The sequence below is a fragment of the Anolis sagrei genome, chromosome 3 (assembly GCF_037176765.1).
Source record: "Anolis sagrei isolate rAnoSag1 chromosome 3, rAnoSag1.mat, whole genome shotgun sequence".
NCBI classification, from domain to species: Eukaryota; Metazoa; Chordata; class Lepidosauria; order Squamata; family Dactyloidae; genus Anolis; species Anolis sagrei.
Window position 1 is genome coordinate 240834518 of NC_090023.1, and position 17934 is coordinate 240852451.

At 41.2% G+C, this 17934-nt stretch overlaps 1 protein-coding gene across 1 annotated transcript; it reads right to left on the minus strand.

Annotated features, from left to right (window-relative positions):
* Positions 1 to 4514: 4514 nt before the first annotated feature.
* COMMD2 (COMM domain containing 2) lies at positions 4515 to 15999 on the minus strand. Its single transcript, XM_060767736.2, has 5 exons — positions 15859 to 15999; positions 13224 to 13301; positions 9917 to 9999; positions 7336 to 7509; positions 4515 to 5784 (listed from the first exon to the last, which is right to left on the minus strand). Exons 1-5 carry the CDS (start codon positions 15923 to 15925, stop codon positions 5587 to 5589), a joined length of 600 nt encoding a protein of 199 aa, XP_060623719.2. The 5' UTR covers positions 15926 to 15999; the 3' UTR covers positions 4515 to 5586.
* Positions 16000 to 17934: the final 1935 nt, after the last annotated feature.

The following is a 17934-nucleotide window of genomic DNA, read 5'->3' on the forward strand; positions in this document are numbered from 1 at the left end:
TTACAAGTTATATGTAAATACAATATATTATATTATTAACATAGCACAATATTAGTAACATACATTTGTATGTTACTAATATTGTGCTATGCTAATAATCTATATAAATAAAAATGTAATGTTCGTTTGTGGGATAACAGAACTCACAAACAGCTGGGTGAATTGGAACCAAATTTGGACAGCATACACCTAACAACCCAATGTATGTCCTTCACTCAAAAATGTTAGATTTTGTCATTTGGGAGTTGTAGTTGCTGGGATTTATAGTTCACCTACAATCAAAGAGCATTCTGAACTCCACCAATGATGGAATTGAACCAAACTTTGCACACAGGACTCCCCTGACCAACAGAAAAGACTAGAAGGGTTTGCTGGGCATTGACCTTGAGTTTGGGAGTTGTAGTTCACCTACATCCAGAGAGCACTGTGGCCTCAAACAATGATGGATCTGGACCAAACTTGGCACAAATATTCCATATGCCCAAATATGAACACAGATGGAGTTTGCGGAAATAGACCTTGGTCCATGAGGTCACAAAGAGTCGGAAACGACTGAACGAATGGACAACTACAATAACATTCTCATATTTTACTACACCAATATACTGTGCATCAATAGGAGTATAGTGTCTAGATCCAGGCAAGTCATGCTACCCCTCTATTCTTCCTTGGTTAGACCACATCTGGAATTCTGTGTCCAATTCTGGGCACCACAATTGGACACAGACAATGTGTCCAATTAGACAGTGTGTCCAGAGGAGGGCAACTAAAATGATCAAGGGTGGTTGGTAAAGACCATCAGAAAACACAGTATTTTCTGTTGGTCATGGGGGTTCTGTGTGGGAAATTTGGCCTAATTCTCTCATTGGTGGGGTTAATTGGTGGGGCTCTTTGTTTGTAGGTGACCTATAAATCCCAGCAACTACAACTCCCAAATGTCCAGGTCTATTTTCCCCCAACTCCACCAGTGTTCACATTTGGGCATATTGAGTAGTCGTGTCAAGTTTGATCCAGATCTTTCATTGTCTGAGGCCATGATGTTCTATGGTGAACTACAACTCCCACCTCAAGGTCAATGCCCACCAGACACTTCCAGTATTTTCTGTTGGTCATGGGAGTTCTGTGTGTAGAGTGTGGTTCAATTCCATTGTTGGTGGAGTTCAGAATGCTCTCTGATTGTAGTTGAACTATAAATCCCAACAACTACAACTCTCATATGACAAAATCATCAACCCCAACCCCATCATTGGTTATTTGTGTCAAATTTGGTCCAGTGAATGAAACTACATTCTGCATATCAGATATTTACATTACAATTCATAACAGTAGCAAGATTACAGTTATGAAGTAGCAACCAAAATAATTTTATGGTTGGGGGTCACCACAACATGAGGAACTGTATAATCTCCCTTGATCTGGGGCTCCACGCAAGATCTCACCCCGTGGGGTCAAAATGATTACAAGAACAATGAGCAAAAATCCCAGAACCACACGGGGAACCTAGTGAATGACCTGCAGCGAGCTGGGATCAACGTAACACACTATACCGCCAGGGACTCAGATCCTGCAGTGCCAGATGTGTCCCCTTGCTTAAGCCAGTACATGTCCAGGGCCGACTGAAGTTTGCTAGGGAGTATTTGGATGATCCAGAAGAGTATTGGGAGAATGTCATATGGTCAGATAAAACCAAAGTAGAACTGTTTGGCAGAAACACAACTCATCATGTTTGGAGGAGAAAGAATGCCGAGTTGCATCCAAAGAAAACCATACCTACTGTGAAGCATGGGGGTGGCAACATCATGCTTTGGGTCTGTTTCTCTGCAAAGGGACCACGGCGACTGATGCAGATACATGAAAAAAGGAATGGGGCCATGTATCATGTGATTCTGAGTGCAAACCTCCTTCCATCAGCAAGGGCACTGAAGATGATAGTGGCTGGGTCTTTCAGCATCACAATGATCCCAAGCACACCCTTTCAGCATGACAATGATCCTAGGCACACAGGCAGGGCAATGAAGGAGTGGCAAGCATTTCAAGGTCCTGGAGTGGCCTAGCAAGTCTCTAGATTTCAACCCTATAGAAAACCTTTGGAGGGAGTTAAAAGTCCGTGTTGCCCAGCGACAGCCCCAAAACATCACTGGTCTTGAGATCTCCATGGGGGAATGGGCCAACATACCAGCAACAGTGTGTGCCAAAATTGTGAGGACTTACAGAAAACTTTTGACCTCTGTCATTGCCAGTAAAGGATATATAACAAAGTACTGAGTAGAACTTTTGTTTTGGACCAAATACTTATTTTCCACCATAATTTGCAAAGAAATTCATTAAAGTCAGATAATGTGATTTTCTGGATGTATTTTCTCATGTTGTCTCTCATAGGCCTTTCTCATCTTTTTGAGTGGGAGAACTTGTACTTACTTACTTTTACTTAGGCGATTCCTCGTTGGCCGAGAAGGATCATCTTCCAGGATCAGTGTTCTGGTGGGTCTGTGGAGCCCTATTCTTGACCTGCATCTTCTCCCACAGTGAGGGCATTGGTTTCCAGGTGGAAGGCGGTCTCGGTCGGGGTTGGCTTAACACGCCTTCCTCTTGGCACGTTTCTTTCGCCCTCATTTGTGCCTCTTCAAATTCTGCAGCACTGCTGGTCACAGTTGACCTCCAGCTGGAGCGTTCAAGGGCCAGGGCTTCCCAGTTCTCAGTGTCTATGCCAGAGATTTTAAGGTTGGCTTTGAGCCCATCTTGTACAATCTTGTACAGAACTTGTACAATTGGTATCTGACTAAATACTCCCACCCCCACTGTGTATGTATGTATGTGTGTGTATATGTGTGTGTATATGTGTGTGTGTGTGAATGATGAAGGTGGTACTTGTACATAGAATTACTTTTAAGGCCTGGATAGGCTGTAACATATAGGAAATAAATAAAATATGCAGTGGTTTGCTTTAGAAATGTTGCTTTCACCTGAATGCAAATGTAATTGAATTAGTAATCAATCTTGGCTTACATAATTGACTGGTTCAAACCCTCTTTAGTCAGCATGCAGTCCTAATATTAGCATGTCCAGTCAACCTTTGATATGGCTCTGACTCATGTTTATATTTGAGGTAGGGGGGAGCTGCTGCTCCTTATCTAAGGGGATATATAGTGGGGTAGTCACTGTTATTATAAGAAAATAAACTAATCCTGATTTCCACATCTTTACAGGGAAGGTGGGTCAGAATGAAGGTATTGTTGACAGGCTATTTGTATTGCTAACCTAGTAAACTCAGCCACTTGCATCCCAGAACTAACTATGGGTAGTTCTACACTGCCTACTTATCCCAGGGCCAATCCAGTATAGTGAATGCCAGATCGGCCTCAAGGTGGTTTAGAGTGGTTCTCAACCTGTGAGTCCCCAGGTGTTTTGGTCTACAACTCCCAGAAATCCCAGGCAGTTTACCAGCTGTTAGGATTTCTGGGAGTTGAAGGCCAAAACATGTGGGGACCCAAAAGTTGAGAACCAATGATTAGACCACCAGCCTTTTCTGGCCACTGTGGAGGCAGGAGAGGGATAGCACAGAACCCAGTTTGGAGCTGCCAGATGGACACTCTCGCTGCCCTCTTCTCCAATTGCTTCATTGCTTAGACCAACAGGAGCCATGTCACATCTGCTAGCTGTCACAACCAACACAGGAAGGGATGATGAGTGCCGTTGCATGTCCGCAGGTTGCCAAAGCCCAGGAAACATGGGATAGCCATGTGAACAGTCGTAGCCGGTTCCATCTCAGAAACAGCCCAACTGTCTACCAAAAGTCGCAGTTTGCTTGGATTTGGAGCAACCCACAACTTTGTTTAACATGATTCAATGCTACATAAAGCAGCTATTAGCCGAGATCAACTCCATTTAACCTCCATGGAGCTGATTCGCTAATCTTTTGCACTAAGTGCTCAATGTACATCTTCCCCATGTCTTGGCACAAATAAGGGAATCCTTTTCCTTTTAAAATAGAATGACCACCACTTGGTTTCCACTGAGATTTCCCAGCTCACCAAGAATACATTTTTCTCGCCTATTTTACAGTGGTATAGTCGTACATTCTATAGGGCATGTGCACATCATGGCAGTCTCTATAGCCATGTTTCCTCCAGGAGTTTCGAAGGACAGTTGTGTCCTCTGTATTAACAAACCAATTCTGGCAGTTTTAATCTTCACTGGGAGCAGGTATTTTGTAATGTTAATGCATATTTACTGACCTTTCATTTATAGGGTACCTCATTAAAAACTTGGATTACAACAGGAATAGTTCACAACGTATTCTTATAGTCAGAATCCCCCCTTCCCCTTGAAGATTGCTAAACTTAAGAGTGAGTGGCAAATGAAACCAATCTCCAAAAGTTCCCAGTACAGAGACTGTTTAAAAACTATGCACATATGCATGTGATGCATACATATCCACATTCCTAATGTGTTAGGCCACTCACTCTTGGTTTTTCATTCAGTTTGTGTTATGTAGAAACCATACTGAAATAAAATAAGTGGGGAAGTACATTTATTACAAATAATAAGCAGACAGATAATAGACTGGAAATACAGCAACATGAAACAGTCTATCCATAAACATCTAACAAGGATAGCAAATAGCTCATTGGATGTTTATGCACAGCTGACCTCCATATGCCACATGCTTAAATGTGAACAATATTTTGAGGTTCTCTGTTCATTGTTTAATAGAAGGTGAGCATATGTCTTTCCAATACTGAAACAGAATGTCTTCTAGCCTGAAAGGTCAAAGAAAATCAATTTCTGTTTAGCTGTTAATTTCCTAGATGCAGGCGAAAAAGCCAACTACAAAATAAAGTATACAAAAATAAAAGTTTCTAGGTGTTTCCTTCCACACGTTTAAGTATACTGAGTGAATGCCATCGAAAGATTATTCTATATGTTTTCTTTCTAATTGTGGCTTAGAGTGTGGAATTTGTTAAATTTGTCTGTTTTCCATATGGCCCAGACAACACATTATCTATGTATCAGTACATGGGCAAGGCATTTGGAACTGCTCACACACAGAAGTGTCTTGTGTGAATCAATATACATAATTAAATGATAGACCATGATATTTATGTTTATTAGAACAGTGCAACTTTCACCACAAATTGCAGTTGTGTTTCTTTTTACACAATACCATCAATGAGCAGTTATGGTATGAAGGTCATCTCCATATCACTGAGGAACAGCTTTCCCAGGAAAAATAAAATAATTGCAAGAAATCAGTCTGATGATAAAGACAGATAAAATCATAAGGTTTTTCTTATTACAAACAAATGAGAAAAAGATTGGTCATCATAGCAACAAACTGATGTCTGTTATGCAAAAGGTGACTGGATGCAGAGAAGCTCACATGGTCAATTACCTTACATCTCCCTAAAGTTTATCCCAATTGTTCCAGCTTGCACATGGAATATTATATTATAGTGCACGCCTATTAGCACCAAACTATATTCAGCCTGCAAACACTGCTTCATGATCCTGGCTGAAGACTGGCCCAAATGAACTGTTACTTTGCAACACTGTCCTTAATTCTGTAAGTGTCCTGAGATGAGAATGCTATTTGATGTTGCGCACTATTCTTCTGCAGTGATTTGTTTTCATCTCTCCCAAAGCTTGTTCCAGTTGCTGAATCAGATGAATCAATGTTGCGGGGTCAGTTTGTAATATTTGGGTGTTCTGATTTCCATTCTGGTTCAGGTGCAGCTTTAGGGTCACAACTGGCTTAATCTGTTGTCTGAGACTTCTGCTGGCAAGCTGTTTAGATGAAGACATTTAAGGGAAAAAAGCAGTAGTAATATTTAAAACACAGATTTATGCTTAAAAACCACTAAGGGAGGGCCCCCTGGTGGCGCAGCGGGTTAAACTGCTGAGTTGCTGAAGTTGCCACCGGGACTGTGGCGCAGCTGGCTGGGAGTCAGCTGCATTAGATCACTACTGACCAAAAGGTCATGAGTTCGAAGCCAGCCTGGGTCGGAGTGAGCTTCCAACCATTGTGTAGCTTGCTGTCAATCTTTGCAGTCCAAAAGACAGTTGCATCTGTCAAGTAGGAAATGTAGGTACCGCTTATGCGGGGAGGCTAATTTAACTAATGTATGATGCCACAGAAATCTCCAGCAAGCATGCAAAGAATGAGGAAGTACTCCATCAGTGTCACAAATGGACAATGAAGCTACAGCTCCCCTGGTGGCCAGAATACCCTCATGAAGCTGGAATGTTATATGGCCTCTGTGTGTCTGTCTATATATGTTGTGTGTCTATGGCATTGAATGTTTGCCATGTATATGTACATTGTAATCTGCCCTGAATCCCCTGCAGGGTGAGAAGGGCAGAATATAAATACTGCAAATAAATAAATAAATAAACAAACAGGTTTGCAGTTTGAATCCGGGGAGCGGGATGAGCTCCCACTGTTAGCCCCAGCTTCTGCTAGTCTAGAAGTTTGAAAACATGCAAATGTAAGTAGATCAATAGATACAACTTCTGTGGGAAGGTAACAGCGCTCCATGCAGTCATGCCGGCCACATGACCTTGGAGGTGTCTATGGACAATGCTGGCTCTTCGGCTTAGAAATGGAGATGAGCACCACCCCACACAGTTGGACACAACTAGACTTAATGTCAGGGGGAAACCTTTACCTTTACCTTACCAGTAGCATAAATGTATTCAGTGACTACTCTCATAATGTAGCTCTTAGTTTTTACATATAACTAACACTTTCTATTTGTGACATCCAATTAGATTTATTGGTATGAAGGGTTTAAAATGTTTTAATCTCAACTCAGAAAACAGACAGCATCCATGCTGATTATTTTTATTAGAGACTAGTTTGCATATTTCATCTTTTATTGAGTTTGTCAAAATCAAATCTATTTCTTACTTCTGTGTTAAATGTTTTCAGCAGGCTAAAATGTTGATATTTTATTAAATATTCTGGATTTTAACAAATCACTTAACATTAAGTGACAATTCACCCCCAAATCAATCTAATTCTAATAATGTGTCACTACACTTGTTTCTTAGAAGACAGATTTCTGTTGTACCTGCTGAGCAGATGTAGAGGTAGAGAATTTACAAAATGTTTATCTTAATATGAAGCCACAGTTTCAAAATCCAAACAGGTTTTAGCAAGTAACACATTACTGGTTCATGAGAGGACGAATTATTACACAGGCTGCTTTCTAATGCCCTATTGTGAATAATAATATTATATGCTTTCGAAATGCCTACCTTCTACTCGTTGAAAGACTTGTGTTGTGACAAACTATAACCAAACTCTGAATATGTACTATCAATGTCTACCCTTACCTGCACATCCAGTCGCCATTCAAGATTATGATAACTGGGAAGCTTTGGTGCTAGTTCACTCAGAATACTTCTGATCTCCTTCCGGTTATCAAGATATAGGTGAAGTAATAAGGCATTCAACTCTTCAGGGAAACCTAGTACAAGTATGGAGTCTTGAAAATCTATCTCAGATATCTACAAAGGAAAATATAAGTGGGATAATATGTAAGTTTTCAATGGCTTCTATTCCTATTTTACTTACTTCTGATCTCTGTGTAACTACATTTTCTTTTATGAAATATGTTTCATCCATACAAATCATCAGCATCTGTTTTTTAAAAAACCATGGGACTGGTTCTAAAACGTCAGCAACTCTACATGGGAGATTACCATATATAATTAAGTATAGGCCAAGTTTTTCAGCCCTTTTTAAGCTGAAAAAGCCCCCTTGACTTATACTTGAGTCAAAGCTATTTATTTTTTTACTCTGCTGTTGTTGTTGTTTCATTTATTATTTTATTCTATTTATTATTATTATTATTATTATTATTATTATTACATTTACATTATTTTACTCTATTATTGCTATTTTTATTACATTTACATTATTTTACTCATTATTCTTATTACATTTATTCTTTTACTCTTTTATATTATTTTATATTTATTTTACTTTTATATTATTTTACTGTTTATAAAGCTATTATCCTCCTAACCCTGCTATACGCCTGTGAGATGTGGACTATCTAAAGACTTCACAGGCAACTTCTAGAATAATTCCATCAGTGTTGCCTCCAAGAAATCTTGCAAATCTCTTGGGAAGACAGGCGGACAAATGCCAGTGTTCTGGAAGAAGCAAAAACCACCAGCACTGAAGCGATGCTCCTCTGCCATCAACTCTGCTGGACCGGCCACGTTGTACGAATGCCCGGCCACTGTCTCACAAAGCAGTTGCTCTACTCTGAACTCAAGAATGAAAAACGGAATGTTTGAGGGCAGGAAAAGAGATTTAAAGATGGGTTCAAAGCCAACCTTAAAAACTCTGGCATAGACACCGAGAACTGGGAAGCCCTGGCCTTTGAGCGCTCTAGCTGGAGGTCAGCTGTGACCAGCAGTGCTATACAATTAGAAGAGGCACACATGGAGTGCAAAAGAGAGAAACGTGCCAAGAGGACGGTGCATCAAGCCAATCCCGACAGAGACCGCCTTCCACCTGGAGAAGATGCAGATCAAGAATAAGGCTCCACAGTCACCTATGTACCCACCTCCATTATACCGATCTTAGAAGATAATCCTACTAGGACAATGAGAGATCGCCTAAGTAAGTAAGTAAGTTTATTTTATTATTATTATTATTATTACATTTATTATTTTACTCTATTATTACTGTTATTACATTTCCATTATATTATTATTATTATTAGTATTACATTTATTATTTTTCTCTCTTCAAAAGTGAGATTAGATGAGTGCCTTCCCTCCTGGCCTTTTGAAATACAACAAATACATGGTTATTGAATCAAGCTTTTGACTAGTAAAGTAACGCAGTACAAGACATAAATATGGATCATGCGATTTTAATGTTTTTATTAGGTGTTTTTAATTTTTATACTTCATGTCTAAATGTCCTATTATCTTATGGAGGTTTTGTCCTATTGTGTTTTATGCTTAGTCATATGCTGTTTGATTTATTATTTGGTTTATTTATGTAAGGCATTGAATTTTGCCATTATTTTCTGTAAACCGCTTTGAGTCCCCCCAGGAGACTCAGGTGAGAAAAGTGGTATATAAATACTGTAAATAAATAAATATTATTATTATTATTATTATTATTATTATTGGAAGGATACATAAGCACATTTATACTGAAGAAGGTTAGAATAATGGCTTAATCAGACTTGGACAGCCTTATCTTGAATTATAGTTTTATGTAAATATTCAAAGACATTTAACCTATTGATGCCTCCATTAATGTAATTTTATTGGTATCTATTTTTATTTTGAAATGTACCAGTAGCTGCTGCATTTTTCACCATAATCTTATATTCAAGTCAGTTTTTTGTGGTAAAATTAGGTGCCTCTACTTGCATTCGGGTCATACTCGGTTATACTCGAGTATATATGGCAGGCAAAATAAGGCCCATGGGCCAGATGTGACCTTCCAAGGCCCTTGACCCGGCCCCTGCCCTAAACTTTAGCCTGATAACAATAATAATCCTATTTAACTTGACTATCTCACCAGCCAAAAGCAGACCAACACTTCTCATTGAAATTATGGGAAGTTTATGTTGGTTAAAACTGTTCTTCATTTTAAATATTGTATTGTTCTTTTAGGGGTTTTTTTGCACTACAAATAAAACATGTGCAGTGTTCCTAGGAATTCATTTTTGTTTTTTCAAACTATACCCCACCCCCAAACATCTGAGGGAATGTGAACTGGCCCTCTGCCTAAAATGTTTGAGGACCCCTGATATACGGTAACCAAAAACTGTGGATTCTGTACTAATTTACCAAAACGTTCATCTAAAACATCCAAATTTGCAGAACTGTTACCTTTTCTAATTGCTAGAAAATAGTAAAACTCTTATCCTGTCATGCTTACCATAAGTTTGGCGCTCTCAGTGAGAAGGTATGTTAACCCTTCAACTCCATGTTGAATTGTCTCACTACTAACACTAAGTTTTCCTGAAAAAGGAAACAAGAGAACATCAGAAGACACACAACACATGGATTTGCCATATAGGTGCTGATCTGTTATAACATGCAGGATAACACTTCACTGCTTAAACAAGTTTGGCAGCAAAATTCACACATTTACTAGGAGGTAAGTCCAACTGAACTTTGCACATATGTCAGCATATATTTTAGAATGGAATCAGCATCATATAGGTTTTGGAGGGGTATAACCTCTTTCACAGAAACCGAACAAAGGGGAGAGGAGGCGGAGTAGCCTTATATGTCAAAAACTCTTATGCTGCAGAAGAAATTCAAGACAGCAATCTGGGAAACCAGCTTGAAATCATCTGGATAAGAATCAAGGGAACTGGGACTCAAAAAGATGTCGTTGTAGGCGTCTACTACAGACCCCCAAGCCAGGAGGAAGATCTTGATGAAGTCTTCTGCCAACAGTTGACCAAACAGGCACAGAAAAGAGATGTAGTAGTCATGGGCGATTTCAACTATCCCGATATTTGCTGGAAAACAAACTCGGCCAAGAGTACAAGGTCCAACAAATTCCTCACTTGCCTTGCAGACAATTTCATGGTCCAGAAGGTAGAAGAAGCAACAAGGGGATTGGCTACTCTTGATCTCATCCTAACAAATGCGGAGGACCTGATCGATGCGGTCGAAGTGGTAGGATCCTTAGGGGAAAGTGACCATGTGCTCCTGCAATTTGAGGTACAAAGGAAGGCCGAAACTAAGACAAGTCAAACCCGCATTTTGGACTTTAGGAGAGCTGATTTCCAAAAAATGAAGGAAACGCTGAGCAGCATTCCGTGGACACAGATACTAAAAGACAAGGGAGCTACGGATGGATGGGAATTTCTCAAGAGTGAAATACTCAAGGCGCAATTGCAAACCGTGCCAACAAAGAGAAAAAATAGGACAAGTGCAAAGAAGCCAGAATGGATGTCCAAAGAACTTCTAACTGTGCTAAGACACAAAAGAGACATGCACAAGAAGTGGAAAAAGGGAGAAATCACCAAAGAAGAATTCAAACAAATAGCCAACACCTGTAGGGAAAAGGTCCGCAAAGCTAAAGCAAAAAACGAGCTCAGACTTGCCAGGGACATTAAAAACAATAAAAAGGGCTTCTATTCTTATGTCAGTAGAAAAAGGAAAAACAAGGAGGCGATAGGACCTCTTCGAGGAGAAGATGGGGCAATGCTGACAGGGGATAGGGAAAAGGCAGAACTACTTAATGCCTTCTTTGCCTCGGTCTTCTCACAAAAAGAGAGTCTTCAACCTCAGGAAGATGGAGTGGATGAGGGATTGGAGGACATCCAACCCCAAATTGGGAAAGAAGTCGTCCAGGAATACCTGGCCACTCTTAATGAGTTCAAGTCCCCAGGGCCAGATCAACTACACCCCAGAGTATTGAAGGAACTAGCGGAAGTCATTTCGGAACCATTGGCAACCATCTTTGAGAGTTCTTGGAGAACGGGAGAAGTTCCAGCAGATTGGAGGAGGGCCAATGTGGTCCCAATCTTCAAGAAGGGAAAAAAGGATGACCCAAACAACTACCGTCCGGTCAGCCTCACGTCGATACCGGGCAAGATTCTGGAAAAGATTGTTAAGGAAGCGGTCTGCAAACACTTAGAAACAAATGCAGTCATCGCTAATAGTCAACATGGATTTATCAAAAACAAGTCATGCCAGACTAATCTGATCTCTTTCTTCGATAGAGCTACAAGCTGGGTAGATGCGGGGAATGCCGTGGATGTAGCGTACCTGGATTTCAGTAAGGCCTTCGACAAGGTCCCCCATGACCTTCTGGCAAGGAAACTAGTCCAATGTGGGCTAGGCAAAACTACGGTGAGGTGGATCTGTAATTGGTTAAGTGGACGAACACAGAGAGTGCTCACTAATGCTTCCTCTTCATCTTGGAAAGAAGTGACAAGTGGAGTGCCGCAGGGTTCCGTCCTGGGCCCGGTCCTGTTCAACATCTTTATTAATGACTTAGATGAAGGGCTAGAAGGCATGATCATAAAGTTTGCAGACGACACCAAATTGGGAGGGATAGCCAATAGTCCAGAGGACAGGAGCAGAATTCAAAACGATCTTGACAGATTAGAGAGATGGGCCAAAACTAACAAAATGAAGTTCAACAGTGACAAATGCAAGATACTCCACTTTGGCAGAAAAAATGAAATGCAAAGATACAGAATGGGGGACGCCTGGCTCGAGAGCAGTACGTGTGAAAAAGATCTTGGAGTCCTTGTGGACAACAAGTTAAACATGAGCCAACAATGTGATGTGGCGGCAAAAAAAGCCAATGGGATTTTGGCCTGCATCAATAGGAGCATAGTGTCTAGATCTAAGGAAGTAATGCTACCCCTCTATTCTGCCTTGGTTAGACCACATCTGGAATATTGTGTCCAATTCTGGGCACCACAATTCAAGAGAGATATTGACAAGCTCGAATGTGTCCAGAGGAGGGCGACTAAAATGATCAAGGGTCTGGAGAACAAGCCCTATGAGGAGCGGCTTAGGGAACTGGGCATGTTTAGCCTGAAGAAGAGAAGGCTGAGAGGAGATATGATAGCCATGTATAAATATGTGAGAGGAAGCCACAGGGAGGAGGGAGCAAGCTTGTTTTCTGCTTCCTTGGAGACTAGGACGCGGAACAATGGCTTCAAACTACAAGAGAGGAGATTCCATCTGAACATTAGGAAGAACTTCCTGACTGTGAGAGCCGTTCAGCAGTGGAACTCTCTGCCCCGGAGTGTGGTAGAGGCTCCTTCTTTGGAAGCTTTTAAGCAGAGGCTGGATGGCCATTTGTCAGGGGTGATTTGAATGCAATATTCCTGCTTCTTGGCAGGGGGTTGGACTGGATGGCCCATGAGGTCTCTTCCAACTCTTTGATTCTATGATTCTATGATTCTATGACTATAGCTCTCCAGAACATGGTTCAAATCCTCATTCATCCATGTCAGTGATCGCCTAGTTTCTTTCCCTGTTATTCAAACAAGGAAACTGGGGTTTATGATCTTACAAACTAGGAAACTACCATGCATATAGGAACCAGTCTCATTTCCAGTGCAAGAAAATGATGGTTTGTTGAACATAAATAATTACAGTTGAACCTTTTCTAGAGAAAGTATCAGTTCAGCCAACATAATTGTTACTCTTACTTCCACAACGTCCCAACAAACATTTGCTTTTCAATGCAACCCACTTGTTCTTACTTGCTGCTCCTTCATAGATCTTGGGGTTTGTGCCTTTTCTTAAGAACTCCATAGCAATACGGCCAAATTCACTAACAACTGAAAAGGAAAAAAAATCATTTTCAGATTATAGTTCAGCCACTGAAAATAGTCTAACATAATATTGCATCTTTCAGTTCTTTATACACAACTAAATAGTTCTTAATATACAAAAGGAAATTGAAACAGTGCTGAAAGTGCCTAATGGATGGACACACAACACCAGTAAAGAACTATGGTGTTTTAAAACCTCACTCTGTCCACATTTCTCACATTATGGAATTTCAAAATAATTTCAATATAGTACATACAAATTTATTTATTTATTTATTTATTTGCAGCATTTGTAGCCCACCTTTCTCAGCCTTACGGCGACTCAAGGTGGCTTACAGGATTGGCAGAATTTGATGTGATACATTCATAAAAATACAATTAAAAGCATTCAACCTAATATTTTAAAAAACACATAAAAGTAATTAAAAACATAAATCACCAGTGTCGTCCTGTTAAAATCATTATCTAGCAGCATAGTCTAGCCATTCCATGTTCATTCTTCCTATTTCAGAATTATTTATTCCGCTGCATTTCCAAAAGCTTATTAGTCTGTTAGAATTTTTTGGTTGTTGAAATAAAACACATTCAGAAAATGAAGGAAAAAAAGAATATGTCAGATGTCTTTGGGAAGGATGGTAAACCATGAAGTTAGGTGGGACTGAAATACAGGAAGTGCAGAGATGATAGCGACTTTAAAAATATATTTACAGAACAACAGTTGAGTGGTAACCCAGACATTCCTGCATTGAGATGATTAACTCATCCAATGTGATAAAAAAGGCTTTGTCCTTATTCAAGCTTCATCAATTTCTTTTATGTTTCTAAGCAGTTCACACAGAAATTTGACATTGGAATTCATCTGATCAAGTGGCCAAGTTGAGGTTAGCTGGAGTATTTTATGAAATGTCTGTCATCAGTAATGTGCTGGATGAGGGCAAACAAACTGAAATTTAATCCAGATAAGACAAAGGGACTCCTGGTCAGTCAGAAATCAGACCAGGAAATAGGGATCCAGCCTGTGTTGGATGGAGTTACATTCCCCTTGAAGACACAGGTCTGCAGTTTGGGGTTCTCCTGGATTCAGCATTGAACCAGGAGGGCCTTTGCACAATTAAAACGTGTGCGCCAACTGCACCTGTTCCTTGAGAAACCAGATCTGGTTATGCCTTAGTTACATCCCATCTGGATTACTGTAACATGCTTTACATGGGGCTGCCTCTGTAGTGTGCTCGGAAACGTCAGCTGGTCCAAAGAGCTAAAGCCAGGTTACTAACTGGGGCTGGCTACAGGGAGCGGATAACTCACCTTTTGCAGCAGCTTCACTGGCTGCCAGTTTGTTTCCAGACACAATTCAAAGTGCTGGTTATGACCTTTAAAGCCCTTGACAGCTCAGGTCCAGGCTATTTGGTTGGGCGTATCTCCTTGTACCAAGTCCTGAGACACAGGTCTGCAGTTTGGATCTTGCCAGAGACCTGAGATCTTCATGAAAGGCCCTTCTCTCAGTCCCACCTCCAACTCAGTCTTGGTTAGTGAGAACAAGAGAGTGGGACTTCTCTCTCGGTGGCTGCCCCTCGACTCTGGAACTCCCTGTCCAGGGAAACCAGAATGGCCCCCTCCATGCTGTCCTTCTGGTGGCAGGTGAAAACCTTCTTATTCAGACAAGCATTTAAAGATGAAAGTTTTTATGATCAAGTCAGGAGTTGCTGTGGGTTTTAGTTCTGAAAAGCCTTTTATGGATATTAACTGTGAATTTTTTGAAGTTTAATTCTGTTTTAATGTTGGTATATTTGTAGAATTTAAATCGTATTGAAAGCCACTTTTGGTCTCCTTGTGGAGAGAAAAAGGGAGGGATAAATAAACACAAGCCATTTTGTGTCTCCTTGTGGAGAGAAAAAGTGGGGTATAAATAAACACACCCACCCACCCACACACACACAATCTCTCTCTCTCTCTCTATATATATATATATATCAAAGAGTTCCTCTGCTGGAGTTCCACTGCCATATATTCTATATATCCTTGAAATGACTGGCTTGACTCTGAAGGCTGGGGAAGGTGATGGCCGACTGGGAGCTCTGGCATGGGCTGGTCCATGAGGTCATGAAGAGTCGGAAACGAGTAAATGAATGAACAACAACAATATTCCAGTTCCAAGCAGAAAATGTGGGATTTTATTCAGCTGTGCGGGAGGGGCCTTAGATGTTTTGGGGCCTTTCCACACAGCCATATAACCCAGACTATTGAGGCAGAAAACCCCACAATACATGCTTTGAACTGGGTTATCTGAGTCCACATTGCCATATATGCCAGTTCAAAGCAGAAAATGTGGGGTTTTATTTAGCTGTGTGGGAGGGGCCTTGGACTTCAGGTCCCAGAATTCTTGATTACTGGCCAAGCTGCCCAGGACTCCTGGGAAATGAAGTCCAGGATAGCTAGGAATGGGAATGCAACTGCTAGTCTCCCTCACTTCCTGTAAAACATTGATGGGGATTGCTCTCCAAGAACATCTGCTTAGCCACTCATTCTCTACACCTACGAAGGTATGGCTAGTCCGATGTTGTACCTGAGCTCTCCACCTGGGGAAGGAAGCCCAGGTGCTCCTTGTGCTCTTCCGACAGAACCAGCAGCATCGCTCCCCGATGATCCAAAGAGCCGCCGCCTCCTGCTTTCCCCGAGGGAAGAAATGCACTTTCTTCCGCTTTCGGTGTCACAGAGAACGCTGTTCGGCGGGAGAGAAGAAGTTCCCGCGCAAAAAGGTTCCGCGTCAAATTCTTTCCGCCTTGGAAAAAAGAGGCCTTTCCCCCACGTTCTCCGACTTTCACAACTGGGTCCTTTTGGGAGCCTTTAATCAACACCGTTGACGTATTTGGTCTCAATAAAACAAAGACATATAGGCCAATTAAGGATGTCTTTATGACTTCTTCCACACAGCTAAATAAAATCCAACATTATCTGCTTTGACCTGGAATATATGGCATTTTTTTCCGAATGAAGCACAGACCTCACTACCTCTGAGGATGCTTGCCATAGATGCAGGCGAAACGTCAGGAGAAAATGCCTCTAGAACATGGCCATATAGCCCTGAAAAACCTACAACAACCCAGAAGCACAGAGTGTTTGAGAACTGGAACATCCCTAGGGATACCAAGGTGTTGTTTATAAAGCTATTGTCCTCCCAACCCTGCTATACGCCTGCGAGATGCAGACTATCTACAGACTTCACAGGCAACTTCTAGAACGATTCCATCTGTGTTGCCTCCAATAAATCTTGCAAATCTCTTGGGAAGATAGGCGGACAAATGGCAGCGTGCTGGAAGAAGCAAAGACCACCAGCTTTGAAGCAATGCTCCTCCACCATCATCTCCGCTGGACCGGCCACGTTGTTCGGATGCCAGACCACCGTCTCCCAAAGCAATTGCTCTACTCTGAACTCAAGAATGGAAAACAGAATGTTGGTGGACAGGAAAAGAGATTTAAAGATGGGCTCAAAGCCAACCTTAAAAACTCTGACATGGACACTGAGAACTGAGAAGCCCTGGCCCTTAGGTGCTCTAACTGGAGGTCAGCTGTGACCAGCAGTGCTGTAGAATTGGAAGAGGCACGAATGGAGGGTGAAAGAGAGAAATGTGCCAAGAGGAATGCACGTCTAGCCAACCCCGACCGGGACCACCTTCCACCTGGAAACCAATGCCCTCACTGCGGGAGAACATGCAGGTTAAGAATAGAGCTCGACAATCACGTAGGGACCCACACCAAACTTGGAGGACAATCTTACTCAGACAAAGAGGGATTGCCTAAGTAAGTATATCACAGTGTGGACTCAGATAACCATGATCAAAGCAGATATTGTGGGATTTTCTGCCTTGATATCCTGGGATATAGGGCTGTGTGGAAGGGCCCTCAGATAACCAAGATCAAAGCAGATATTGTGGGATTTTCTGCCTCGATATTCTGGGATATATGGAAGGGCTGTACAGCGTAGAATGACTGTGGTTTGACAGCACTTTAAGTGCCATGTCTCAATGCTATGGAATCCTGGGAGTTGTGGTTTTACAAGGTCTGTAGCCTTCTCTGCTATAGAGTGCTGATTCCTCACCAAACTGCAAATCCCACGATCCTACAGCATTGAGGCCTTTTCCACACTGCATAATAAAATCCCACATACATCTGCTTTGAACTGGATTATACGGCAGTGTGGACTCAGATAACTCAGGTGAAAGCTGGGATTTTCTGCCATGATATTCTGGATTATATGGCTGTGTGGAAGGGCTCCGAGACAAAGCAATTAAAGTGTGGCCAAGCTGCATTACTTCTGTAGCTTAGATACATCTATAAAGATGTCTCTCTTTTGTGAATTTTGTTTTATTTTGTTGTTTGGCCAACACATATACTGTATTTCACAGTCTCCACAAGTTCAGATACAATGGAGGTTGTTGTTTTTAAACAATAGCTACTTACTTCTTGAAATGATACAAATTTCAATTTGAAAAATATTGGATGTATCAGTTATTGCCAGTTTAGGCTGTTAGCCACAAGGGGAACAGTATCAATACTATTGCAATTGTGTATCTCGGTTGTCATCATTGAATGGATGTGAAGGAGAAGGTTGTTAAAACAACTTTGGAAATCACATTTTAAA

Bases quoted from the DNA above. Each gene is read 5' to 3' on its own strand.
- COMMD2 (XM_060767736.2), bottom strand. From the start codon at position 15,925: ATGCTGCTGGTTCTGTCGGAAGAGCACAAGGAGCACCTGGGCTTCCTT. The intron at 7,510-9,916 runs GTAAGCATGACA...TTTCCTTTGTAG, and splicing joins CTGAGAGCGCCAAACTTATG to ATATCTGAGATAGATTTTCA. The intron at 5,785-7,335 runs GTAAGGGTAGAC...TCATCTAAACAG, and splicing joins AATGGCGACTGGATGTGCAG to CTTGCCAGCAGAAGTCTCAG.